The 14,158-nt window shown below is 36.1% G+C and overlaps 1 protein-coding gene across 1 annotated transcript; it reads right to left on the bottom strand.

The window, feature by feature from the left end:
- Positions 1–2,460: 2,460 nt before the first annotated feature.
- On the bottom strand, positions 2,461–3,015 carry LOC119512813 (serum paraoxonase/lactonase 3-like). Its single transcript, XM_037807600.1, has one exon. It carries the CDS (start codon positions 3,013–3,015, stop codon positions 2,461–2,463), a length of 555 nt encoding a protein of 184 aa, XP_037663528.1.
- Positions 3,016–14,158: the final 11,143 nt, after the last annotated feature.

Here is a 14,158-nt window from a genome sequence, read left to right as displayed (position 1 = left end):
TGCTTTTAGATCTTCTGGGTATATACTGAATAGTTAGATTGCCGGGTCACTGCACAACTCTATATTTATTTTCTGAGGAACCAACAACCTATCTTCCACAGAGACTGTACCATTTTACATTCCCAGGAGCAGTGAAGAAATGTTCCTGTTTCTTCACATCCTCTCCATCACTATTAGATTCCAGTTTTATTTAATAGTGCCAATTCTAATGGGTGTGAGATAATCTCTCTCCTTATGTTTTTCAGTTTTCATTTCCCTAATACCTAGTGAACATGAACATCTTTTCATATGCCTTTAAGCCACTTGTATTTCCTCTTTGGAAAAAACCTGTTCATGTTTTTTGCCTATTTTTAATTTTTTTTATTATTGATTTATAGGATTTCATTATATATTCTGGATATAAACCCTTTATCAAATATATGGTTTCCAGATATTTTTTCCCATTTATTTGGCTGTGTTTTCACCCTTTTGAGAACATACTTTGAAATGCAGAAGTATTCAATTTTGAGGATTTCCCATTTATCTGTTTGTTGTTATTTTGTTGCTTGTGCTTGGAGTATATGATCTAAGAAACTACCTCCTAACACTTTTGTTTGAAGATATTTCTCTATATTTTCTTCACAGAGTTTTATAGTATTGGCTCTTGGATTTAGGTCTTTGATCCATTCTGAGTTCATCTTTATATAGGGAATGAAGTAGGTGTCCTCTTTAATTCTTTTGGATATGGATCCAGTTCTCCCAACACCGTTTATTGAAAAGACTGTTCTGTCTCAGTTGAGTGGTCTTGGGGGCCTTGTCAAAACTCAATTGTCCAAACATCCAAGGCTCTACTTCTTAAATCTCAATTTGATTCCATTGATGAATAGTCTATATGCCAGTAACTTGTTCTTTTCTCAATTGTGGTTTTCTAATATGCTTTAAGGACAGGAAATTAGATTCCTACCACTTTATTCTTCATTTTCAAGATGTTTCTTGCAATTTCAGTCCCCTTTACCTTCCAAATATATTTGATAACTTGATTTTCCAATTCTGCATTGTGGGTGGTGGGAATTTTGATTGGCATTGCATTGAATCTGTAGATCAATCTGGGTAGAATTGACATCTTAATGACATTTAGCCTTCCAATTCATGAAGATGGAATATTTTCCATTTATTTGGGTCTTCTTTCATTTCTTTTGGCATGTTTTGTCATTTTCTGCCTATACGACCTTTACATGCTTTATTAACTTTATTCCTTGATATTTGATTATTTTAGTTACTGTTGTGAATAGAGTTTTATCCTTGAATACCTCTTCAGGTAGCTCATTTCTAGTGAACAGAAATATAATTGATCTTGGTGTTTTGATCTATCCTACCACTTTGCTGAACTTGTTTATTAGCCTTAGTAGTTTTGTTCTTTTTCTCAGGATTTTCTAAATAAAGGATCATCTGCAAGTAGTGTTAGTTTTAATTCTTCCTTTCCAATATGGATGATTTTATTTTTCTTGCCTAGTTACTCTAGGTAGAACTAGAAAAATATTGAATAACAGTGGTAGCACGGGGCATCCTTGTCTTGTTCCTGATCTTAGAGACAAAGCTTTCCATCTCTCTCCATGGAGTATGTTAGCTGTGGTTTTTTTTCATAAAAACACTTTATCATGTTGAAGAAGTTTCCTTGGATTCCTGCCTTTTGAAGTACTTTTATCATGGAAGCTCCGAATTCTTTCAAATGCCTTTTCTGCATGGATCAAGGTGATCTTTTAGTTTTTCCCTTTTGATAGGTTAATGTAGTGCCTTCTGTTAATTGATTTTCTTGTGTTGCACCATCCTTGCATATTTGGGATAAAACCCATTTGACTGTGGTGTACAATTCTTTTAATCTGCCATTGGACTCAATTTAGAAGCAGTTTTTTTGAGGATTTTCACATCTGTGTTCATTTGAGAAATTGCTGTGATGATTTCTTTTCCTGCAGTTTCTTTATTTGTGTTTGTATTAGGGGGATATTGGCTTCATAGAATCAGATAGGTAATGTTCCCTCTTTTTCAAATTTTGGAATATTTTTGGCAGGAATGCTATTAATTCTTCTTGGAATGCTTCATAAAATTCATCTGTAAAGCCTTCCTGGCCTGGCTTTTACCTTGTTCCTATGGCTTTTTTTTTTTTTTTGCATTGCCCTGATGATTTTCCTTCAACCGTTTATTGTTTTCTCAGTTTCCTCTTCTATAGCAGTTAGCAAAAACATAAATAAAAATACAAATAAACCTCAAAACTCCAAAATCTGTTGCCTTGTAAATAATAATAACAGTTATCTGTGGCATTCATAGTCCAGTTCACCAATATTTGTGGTTCTCTTCCTTCTGGCATTATATTTCTCCATCCCCTTGAAGTTTGGCATAGTTATGTGACTTCATTTGCTCAATGAAATGAAGTGATGTGTGGCTTCTGATTGAAGACATTAAGAGTGGTCCATCATGTTTCCCTCACTCTGCCACAGGAACCAGCAACTTTCCTGATGATACAGAGTGCTGTCCTCTGAGGTCCATTTCAAGACGTTCATTTTTTATAGTTTTCAGGTACACAAGAGAATGATGTTCCTCCTCAGATTTAAATACCTCCACAGTGGGCTCCATGTGAGGATGACACACAACCAAAAGATACACAGTATGGTCTTTGTCGATGAAAGTACTGATCCCATGTGGATTAAATGATGCCTTGTCAAATCCATCACTGATTTTTAGTTCCTGTTCCACTTGTTTTTCTTCATTCAGATCCATCAACAAGACTTTTCCTGGTTCATCTGGTGCAAAATTTGGCATACCGGGATATTTTAATCCACTGGAGATAAAAGCCAGCCCAGTAGAAAGAATATCAATATCTTCAAAGCCAGCTTCAATTGCCTCAATAAGTTGGCAGTTTGGGGGTTCTACTGCCTCTACTTCTCTTGATGCATTAATTCTTTGTCTAAATGCCAGAAACCTCTCCCCAATTAGGGCCAGGCTTGACCCCAGCAGAGTCAGTGCCACCAGCTTCCCCATGGTGCTGGAGTGCCCAGCTGTTCCTAGGCTTTTGATGTTTGATTTGATTTCTTTTCTTGTCATTGGTTTGTTGAGTTCTTCTATTTCTTCTTGAATCAGAGTAGGTTATTTATGTGTGTGTAGGAAGTTGTCCATATATTCTAAGTTGTCTATCTTGTTGGCATGGAGTTGTTTATAGTATTCTCTTGTGATCACTTTTATTTTTATTTTTTCAGAGTTCATAGAAATGCATCGTTCTCATTTTTTATTTTATTTATTTGCAGCTTCTCTCTTTCTGTTTCTCTACTTAATTGTCAAGTTAATTGATATTCTCAAAGATCAACTTTTGGTTTTCTTGATTCTCTTTGTTGTTTTTATTCTCTATTTCATTAATTTCTGCTCTAATCTTTGTTATTTCTTTCTTTCTGCTTGATGTGGCATTAGTTTGCTGTTCTTCTCTAGTTTCTCTAATTGTTCAGTTAGGTCGTTGTGTTCAGCACTTTCCTACTTTTGATGTAGGTGTTTAGGGATATAAATTTCCCTCTCAGTACTGCTATCCTCATCCCATAACATTTGTACATTGTTTTCTTGTTTCTTCCATCTTGAAATACTTGATTATGTCTCTTGAAAATTTTTTAACCCACTGATTGTCTAAGAGCTTGTTGTTTAACCTCTAAATTTGGGTATTTGCTGGTTCACCACTTGTTACTGCTTTCCACCTTCATTCTATTATGATCAGAGAAAGTGCTTCACATAATTTCAGTCTTTTGAAATTTCTTAAGACCTGTTTTGTGCCCCGGCATATGTCCTTCCTTGACAATGGTCCATGAACACTAGAGAAGAATGTATAACCTGCTGGATTTGGATATACGCTTAGGTCTACTTCATGTCTCATATTATTTAGGTTCTCTGTTTTATTTTTGGACATCTGGATACTGGTTCTAACTATTGGAGACAGTGGTGTGTTTTAGTCTCCCACTATCATGGTATAGTCATCTATGACTCCCTTCAGTTTTTTTGTTTGTCTCATGTACTTTAGGACATTGTGATTAGTAGCACTGATATTTATGACCGTTATTTCTTCTTGTTGAATTGCCCCTTTTATTCATACATAATGTCCTTTTTTTACCTGTTATAACATAATTGCACTTAAAGTCTATATTTTCTGAAACTGGTGAACCATGACTGGTAATGAGTCTCTGATTTTCTAAGTCTTCATCCCTCACTGATCTGGGCCTTGAAATGTCCTCCCCTATTTCCAAACAGTTGATTTGGGTAGTTTCTCCCTGGTTACTTGCAGCTTTGGGGGAGGATATTGTGGTTCCCTCCCTGATCCTCCATTTTGGAAGCTCTTTCTTGCTGTCATTTTGTATTCCCTACTCCCCTGTGGCTTGAGCCCTGCCATGTGTCCCTGTGGGCTTTGGTCTCAGTGTGTGGATATAAGTGTGGATCTGCCTTCCTGATGTGAGATATCATAAGCTTTGTCCCCATTGGGAATTGGAAGGCATCCTAGGCACTCCCTCTGGACACTCACCAAGCTGTGTGGAACTGAGTATGGGGGAGAGGAGAGTACCAGCCAGTTTGAGACAGGAGTTTTCTAAATGATATTTTTCTTTTTCTTTGATTCACCATTTGTGGGATCTTTTTCCAGTCTTTACCTTCCACTAGAGTTCTGAACAAGTGAGAATCATCCTTTTTTTCATTGAAACTCTGGGGAGAGGTTTTCAGTAGCTATTTACATCCCTAGGCTGATGACATAACATATGAAATCTACTTTTGATAGGCATTAATTTTTTTCTCTTTTCTGGCATTTATGATAAAAAACTGCTTTAAAAATTCCTATTTGTGTACACTGGGGCACCCAAGCACACATATCTTCAGAGAATATGTCTCTACATGAATTGCCTTCACATAAAGTAAATGTATTGGCAGCTTTGCTAGACTGTGTCCCATAATTCCTCGGAACTGTTGTATGTAATGTCCTATGTCCATGGACTCATAGACAGTGGATGTACATATTTATGCTTATGCATCAGTACTGTGTGAGAGTTCTTTGGTGCTGCACTCCCCAGCCAATAGTTGAGATTATCAGGCTTTTAAAGTTTTACCAACATGAAGTGCTCATAGAAATTGAGGTTGACTATAATTTGCTTATTTTAGGCCATTTTCAGATGCTCTAATGTCAATTTCTGTTAATGTTTGTAGCATTCATGAATTGCCATTCATTTCCAAATTCACCTTTCAATAAAGAATCTCTTATAAGAGAATAATTCTTTGAGTATTTCTCATTTTCCATGAGTATGGCATGTTCATAGCAATGCTCTTTTGGTGTTAAAATGTTTGTTGGTTACAGGAAACCCACTATCTTTTCATTGATCTAGAATGCTTTTAAGGAAATATGCATATTAATGAGGCTCTTCTCTATATTGTCTTGTACTGCTTGTAGCTTGGGTGATAGAATGTTATTGATATTGAAAATATATTCTATATTTCAACTTGTTTCTGAAATTTTATAGGAAATTATACTTGCTCCATTGATTACTGGGCCTTTCATTGACAAACATTTAAATTTTCTGTGATGATGTTTTTAGCTCTTCCTTTGTATTATATTCATCCACATCTGACAGTCTTTGCAATTCACTTCCATCATTACTGTGTGCTTTTCTGGGACTTGGCAAGCTGGTAAGAGCTTCATAAATAGGTTTATTCCATTGTAATGTGAATCCAGCTACAACTGGTGAATCAGGATAGAAAGATGATAGGACACACCCAGCTCCTCCTGATTTCCTGCTATGAGCCTCCATTGAAAGCTGAGAAAGCCCTAAATTCAACCAGAGTTAACACCTTGTGCTTAGGAAAATGATTTCCAATGCAGATTGAACTAACAGTTATTTCCAATATAGAGATTACGACATAAAATAGGGTTAGTGTTGCAAGTAATATCACAGTGAAAACATTGTGAACATTGATTTTTTTTTAATTTGTTGCCATAATCCATGAATGTATGATAATTGTTAATTGTGATTGCTGGTACCAGGGAGAATATTGTGATGACTGGGACTCTAGTCTCCCTGTTTGCATCTTCAGGGCAGAGTGTCACCATGAACTGCAAGTCCATCAGGAATATATTATCCAGGGCCAACCAGAGGGAACAATAAGCTCAGTACCAGCAGGAACCAGGGAAGATCCCTAAACTGCTCATCTCCTGGGCATCCTCCACAGCATTGAGGGTTCAGATCCATTCAGTGGCAGGGGGTCTGGGAGAGAATTCACTCAGCATCAGAAGTTACCAGGCGGCAAGCATAGTGTGCTTGTATTGTCAGAAACATAACAGCTTTCTCCTTCCACAGTGCTGCAGTCTTGGACACAAACCTCTTCCCTGAAGCTGTTTCTGTGAGTCTCTGCAACAGCAGCTGCTTCCTGTCCCCACAGCCCTGGTATTATCTACTTTTCTCCTGGAAGTCTGTGTCTTCTGACTTAGATTGGGGAGTTTTTCCAGGGCTCAGAATTCATTTTAATCCCATTTTGAAGAATGTCACTGTAAGAAAATGCAGTAAAGATTTCTGTATTAGTTTCCTCTTTTTCCTGTAGCAAATTCCCATGAACTTAGTGACTTAAAAATGAAAGAATTTTCACTTCATTATTCTGGAAGTCATTATTCCAATGTGGGTCTCAGTAGCCTACAACTTCAGCAACAGTGGGGCTCATTACTTTCTGGTACTTACTTTCGGGGGACAGTCTCTTCCCTTTTGTCTAGCTCCTACAAGCCCTGACATTCCTTGGCTTGTGGCCTCTTTCAGTATTTTCGTACTCATCAACATTGCAACTCTCTGACCTTCCATAGTCACATCACCCTCTGGACAAAGCAGGGAAAGTTTCTTTGCTTTTATGGACTCCTGTGATTAGATTGGTCCCAGCTGGATAATCCAGGACAATCTCCCCAACTCAATGTCCATACTCTTAGTGACATCTTCAATTTCCATTTTGCCATCTATGGTAACATATTCACAGACTCCAGGATTAGGTTGTGAACCTTTTGGGGGGCTAGTTTTCTGACTACCACAACCTTCTGTGTTTCCTACATTGTCAGCAATGCTGTCAGGAATATTTTTGGCATATTCTGTACAGATGATGCATGTGATTGAAGTAAGCAAATTTTCTGGTCCACCTGCTGGTTTATAGGACCCAGTGAGATCTCTACCTTGATGAATCAATGTCCACTTCCCTAAGTTCTTGATATTAAACTTTCCTATTTTAACTTGTTCTCAGTCTCCTTCCCTTCCACTGGTCCCTCCTATTGTCCTCCACATCTGGTTGTTTTCCATGATATAGTACTCACACTTTTCAAAATTCTCACCACTGGATTGTTCCTTCCCTCCCTCCTACTGGAACCTCTTTCAGCCCAGGCCTTAATGCTCAATGTCTCCTGATTTTGCTGTTTAAACTCCTACCTCATCTTTGCTCAAGCCTGCCTTTTCTTCTGAAAGAAAAGAAAAAATACAAAGATGGAAAGTTATCTCTCTTATTCATACTCCTTCTAAAGAACTTTCTCCAAATCTCTAAACCTATCTATCTGCAAATGAGTACAGATTTCCAAATGACCTTGATCCTTAAATATGAGTTTTAGTTTTTACCATTCTTTCCTTTGCTAGATATGGAAGTTAAGCTACTTTTCTACTCTCTGGCTTGGTTTTCTCATATGTACAATGGTTATAATAATTGTATGTATTTTGTAGGATTGTGGTGAGCCATGAGTCAATAGATGTAAAATGCATTGAGCAGTGCCTGGAACCCAGACCACACTGGGGAGCACCATCATTTCCATGCTGCACAAGTGCCTCTTCTTTCTCAGGCTGTTACATACTCAATTTTTATCATAAAAAAATTTTATCCTGAAACCTCAGATTCCTCTGTTTTTTGACCTAACTTATATTTGTTGCCTGTTCTTCTCTTGAATTCTCTGCCCTATTATTCTTTTCACCAGCTTCACAATGATGAAAGCCATGGATCTTTAATTTCCAAACAAAATGGCCATTTTTTCAATCTTTGTCAAGTTGTGATGACTTTAATACTAGGTTAATTATAATGAACAATACGATGTACTTTACACATCTAATTTAATCCTTATAGAAGCATAATAAATAGCAATCATTATCATTCCTGATATCATTGGGACTACTCACGTGTTGCAGTGCTGGTTCCTAAATAACATTCCCTACTTGTGCAGTGAGGATATAAAAGAAAAATCTTGTGAGTTTGTTTAAACAGATTCCCAAACTCCAATTCTGGGAATTCTGACTATTTCACCAGCTGTGGATCGATTTTCATATAATCAAGTTACCCACTGATTGTGATATGCAGCTAATGTGGTAAACAGAGATGCTCCTCCTTGTTTACATGACCTTGTGAAAACCTTTCAGTTGTTGAGTTCATTCATATGTTGGGTAACCTTATCTCTTCAGCTTGATTGAAACAGTCCTGCTTTATATAAATTGTTATAGTGTAATGTACAACACAGTATTTGTCAGAGATTTTTAATCTAATAAAGTGTCATTAATAATTGCATTTAAAAAAATTCTGATGGTTGTAATGATCTTTTATTAATTATTTTGTTTGCTCCCACTTTCTGCTATGGTCTTAAATTAAAAGATCTTGTGCAGTGGACAGAGATCTTATGCTGACCTCAGCTTATATTTGATAGATATCTGCAATAATGCATCTTGCATTTCCTGAACCTCTTTCTTTTCATCTTAGGACAGCTAAGATGAGTTATGGGTAAAATATTTGATGCACCTACCCCTCCAGTCTGTTGCATCACTGACCAATTGTGTTTGAGTCTGTAATGAGTCCTCCTAGAGGCACAATGATGCCAGGGTGACCTTGGTGTGAACAGTAGAAAGCATTTGTAATTGTAGGTTTGTTTACTGTAAAATGTTGGTTGGAGAAGGAACTCAGGATTTCTGCCATAGAAGTTTAGAGAACAGTGTAAGTCTCTGCCTTAAGTTGTTATTTAGAGCATGGTTTAAATTGTGACTTTGTCATTGTTTTGTAACAAGTTTTTTTCACAAGCAACATTTTGGGCAGCAATGAGATCAAAATAAAAATGATTGCTTTATAAAAAATTAACTACTAAATTTTTGACAATAAATAGAAGATAAATGTGTAACATTCACAACATGTTGTCTGACATTTATCTAGGCTGGGAAGGTTGACCACATGAAAATCAGAACACACATAAGTGAAAGAATACTAGCATCCATTTCACAGGGAAACATTTATTTTAAGAGCACTTGCCCCAACACAAATTTGCTACTGTTAAATTATCACTCTGATGCATGAGCTTCCTTTAAAAAAACTGGTTTCCTTCTAAATCAATTTTGTTTATCTTTGATATCATATTTCTTGTGCAAACATGAAATGTAAAGTGACAGCTTTTTTATCCTTGGCTCCATTACCAGAGGAATAATTTTTCATACAGTTCAGTGATGTCTATCTTACATCATTAACTTTAGATGTTTCCATTAGAAAATAGCTTAATTCCAATACTGATTGGATTTTTCTTCATTCAATTTTTAGTATGTAAGGAAAGCTTCTGGAAATTCATTCTGCTGGAGGCAAAATGTGTGATATTGTTAATACCACTCTAAATTAATGTAAAAGAACAATATTGGAAACAACTGATCTATTCTTGTGGCAATGATAAGACAAATTTTGCAAAGCAAAATATGACATAAAAGTAATATTCTTACTAAATTAGGAATCATGAGGTGAAGAGATATTCTTTAATTTATTTTGGAAGATACCTCTTCATAATTTTATCTGAGCAACCTGTGCTATTCTACTAACACACAGAGAAACTGTGGTGGTCAAAATTTACAAAAAGTTTAGGTACATGTTAAATGTGTATAACTACAGATGATTATACTCCCACATGCACACATAGAGTTAATGAATAGCAACTAACATAATGTTGATAGTGAAAAAAAAAAAAGTCACTCTACACCTTTTCTCTTCACTGCCTATTGTATTTAATTTTCAGAAAATTTGAACCTTTGAATAAATAAAGGGACTTAGGTGTTCTAAATGGTAATGAGCTTTGTGTAATGAAATTCTGTAAAATTTTTTCAAATATTATTCAAAATCTGTTGGAATTCTTTAATCCAATTTTGCTATTAAGTGCCAAAACTCAAGTTTGTGGAATTTAGCTAGTTGCAATTAATAAAAGCAAATATTTCAACCAGCTATATATTTAATGCAGGCAGGAAAAGAAAAAAATAAAGAATGAGAGCTCCAGCAATGATTCAATTCTGACATTCCATAATTACATTTTTGAATATTTGAGCTCTCAATTCAACTAGATCTTCCTTCAGTTTTGTTGAATGCAAAATATTGGGCACAACCAGAGTGTCGCCAATTTCTGGAGTCATTCATTTTCCTAACATTGACCCTATTTGGTGCATAACATTCTTTAATTTGATGTTGAACCCCAGGGAAAATGCTACAGTGAGATGAGTAATAGTTTCTTTCATTAAAGCAACAAAAGATGGCTGTAACTTAGAGGAGGGAAAGGAGAGTTATAAGCACAACTTGACTGTTCTTGGACTGAACAATTTTAGGAAGAGGTGGAGCAGAAAAAAAGTCTAGAAAGAAATTCATTAAAGCTTGTCATGCCCAAGAACCTCTGGGAAAACCTTTGTCTCCACCCAGGGGGACACGCACTCTGGTGTGTATAAGGGGTGTATGTTTGGACCACAGGGTCCAGTGATGTGAGGAAAGTCAAGTGTCATAGAAGTAAATTTTGCAAGTAGTGTCCAGATCTCACTTGCAAAGTGAGATGCAGATTTTCAGAGCAAGAGCTATATTGTCACTCCAGATGGGGCCTGGCTTTGGGTAGGACTATCTTACATTACTCATGTATGACAGAACTCACTTAGTAACATCCAAGTTTCCCACAACTGTTATGTGGCAACTTTCTGCACTTTTTTTTTTAAATTTTAATGTCATTTTATTGAAATATATTCACATACCATTTAATCATCCAAAGTGTGCAATTCGTTGTTCACAATATCATCAAATACTTACATTCATAACCACAACCAATTTTTGAATATTTTCATTACCCCTACAAAATAAGAATAAATATAAAAGTAAAAAAGAGCACTCAAAACATCTCCTACCACTCCTCCACCCCTATTATTCATTGACTTTTTGTCCCCATTTTTCCACTCACCTGTCCACTCTGGATAAAGTGAGTGTGAGCCACAAAGTTTTCACAATCACAAAGTCATTCTGTATAAGTTATATCATTATATGATCATCTTCAAAAATCAAGGATACTGAGATGCAGTTCAACAGTTTCAGGTATTTCATTCTGGCTGTTCTAATACACTAAAAACTAAAAAGGAATATCTATGCAATGCATAAGAATAACCTCCAGAATGACCTCTCACCTCCATTTGAAATCTCTCAGCCATTGAAACATTATTTTATGTCATTTATCATACACTTCATCAAGAAGCCTTTCTCAATCCTATGATACTGGGTCCAGCTCATCCCTGGGACTCATCTCCCACTTTGCCGGGGAGATTTACATCCCTGGGAGTCTTGGTCCACTTAGCAGGGAGGGCAAAGTATTTATGTGCAGAGTTGGCTTTGAGAGGCAGGCCACATCTGAGAGGTTCTCTAGGAGTGACTCTTAGGCATAATTATGAGTAGGCTTAGCCTCTTCTTTGCAGTAACAAGCTTCATAAGGGCAAGCCCCAAGATTAAAGACTTGGCCTTCCAAATTGATAGTATCCAATGCTTGTGAGAATATCAGTAATTCCTCATATGAGGAAGTTTCATATTTCCACATTTCCCACCAGTCTCTCAAGGGGGCTTTACAAATATATTCTTATTCTCTTCCCAAATTACTTTGAGATGCATCAGAACTTCACAATAACATGTACAAACCAACAAGAGCACACTCGCTATTGAAAGTTCCATGTAATTATGGTGTTTGCTACAGAAAATATAGGTTTTCCAATAAATAAACATCTCTTCATTTAGTCTCAAACAGAAGTTGAAATTTTAAAACACCATCATTATTGACCTTTACCTGTTAGTCTAATTTGCCTTGGCTCTAACAGATCAGCTTCATTCATGTATCTAACTGAAGTCTGAACTCTTTTTAATCTTTTTTAAAAGTTGCTGTATAGGGTAATACTGACATTCATAGCTTCCAAAGTCTGACCCTGAGGCTCAGGTGTCACACAAATACCCAACATTTCAGGGACCAACAAGATCATACACAAACAGCTCAGCATCTCAGAATTTAGAAAAAAAAATCGTTGCAACTCATGAATAGATGTGACTGCTGTAAGAGCTTACCATCTGGAAACGTTTACAATAAGCCTTCCCCTGATAACCTATGCTCTAAGATTCAATTCTCAGGGTTTACACATTATAATTAGTCCATATTAGTGAGGCAATGTAAGGTTTGCCTTTTGAATTCTGGCTTATTTCACTTAGCATACTGTCCTCAAGTCTCATTCATCTGGTTGCATATCTCACAAATTGTTTCCCTCTAGCCACCACTTAATAATCCACTGCATGTATACACCACAATTCGCTATTCCATTCATCTGTCTATGAACCCTTAGGCCATCTCCATCAGTTGCAAATTGTTGAATACTGCCACTAGAAACACTAGTGTGCTAATGTCCATTCATGTCCCTGCCCTTATTTTTTCCAAGTGTAAACCCAGTAACAGGGTTGCAGCACCATGAAGCAACTTCATTCTTAGCTTCCTGTGGTTACCACACAGCCCTCCAGATATGCTGCACCACTCTACCCACCAACAGTGAATAGGTACATCCCTCTCTCCACATTTTTTACAGCACTTGTATCCCTCTGTTTAGTTTCCAAACAGTTTTATTCCTACATCATGAAATCCATCCTAAATAAATATTCAGTGATTCCTGGTATAATAACATAGTTATGCATTCACCACCACAATCAATATGAGAACATTTCCATTTCTACCACAAAGAAAGATGAAGAGGAGAAAAAAATGAAGAATAAAAAGTAAAGGATATAACAAAAATACAAATAAAATAAAATACAGTGAAATGTCAGAAAACAAAAACACCAAGAATCCCATTTCACACCCTTATATCCACCTTTATAGACAATTAGTTTTGTCATATTGCCTTTTTTATAATTAAAGGAGGCACCTTACAATGTTATTGTTAACTATAGACTCTAGTTTGCAAAGATTGTATTTTTCAGCTATATCATCCAATTTTCTGCACCTTACAGTGCTGACATTCATTTGTTCTCCCTCATGTAAAAACATTCTTATATTTGTATATTTAATCACCATTGCTGACCACGCTAGGTTTCTCTAAGGTATACAATCTCAGTCTTATTTATCTTCTATGTTTTCTTCTGGTGTCATACATGCTCATAGCCTTCCTCTATCAACCATACCCAATCTTGTATTTTCAGAGAATTACAATATTGTGCAACCATCACACACAGTATTCCACTACCCATTTTCAGATCTAAACAGTCAGTCCTGTTGAACATTCTAAACTCCTTCAGTATAAAATGCTTGACTTATGCCCTCTTTCTATTGTCTGATATCCTCTGTCCTCAACATTAACTCTCAAAATTCACTCATCATTATTACTCCATATTAATAAGAACATATATTATCCATCCTTTTTTTCTGGCTAATTTAACTCAAAATAATGTCTAATGTCTACCATTGTCTTTTGGATTTTCTATATCATGTATTATTTTATTTTTATTTTTTCTCTCTCTCTCTTTCTACCCTTACTTCACTCTTCTACAAACTTCTTGCTCCTTGCATTTCCTATCTGCCTGTAGTGCTCCTTTAATATTTCTTTTGGAGCAGGTATCTTGTTCACAACTTCTCTCAATATCTGCTTGTCTGAAAATACTTTAAGCTGTTCCTCATTCTTGAATGACATTTTTGCTAGATATAGAATACTTGGTTGACAGCTGTTCTCTTTCTGTATCTTTTATATATCATACCACTTGCCTTCTTGTCTCCCTGGTTGCTACTGAGAAATCTGCACAGATTCTTCCTTGTATGTGATAGACCATTTTCTTCTTACTGATTTCAGAATTCTCATAGTCTCTTTGATACTTGATAATC

The sequence above is a fragment of the Choloepus didactylus genome, chromosome 17, assembly GCF_015220235.1.
Source record: "Choloepus didactylus isolate mChoDid1 chromosome 17, mChoDid1.pri, whole genome shotgun sequence".
In the NCBI taxonomy this organism is placed as follows: Eukaryota; Metazoa; Chordata; class Mammalia; order Pilosa; family Megalonychidae; genus Choloepus; species Choloepus didactylus.
The sequence above is the reverse complement of the archived record's forward strand: the minus strand, read 5'-3'. Positions and strand labels throughout refer to the sequence as shown.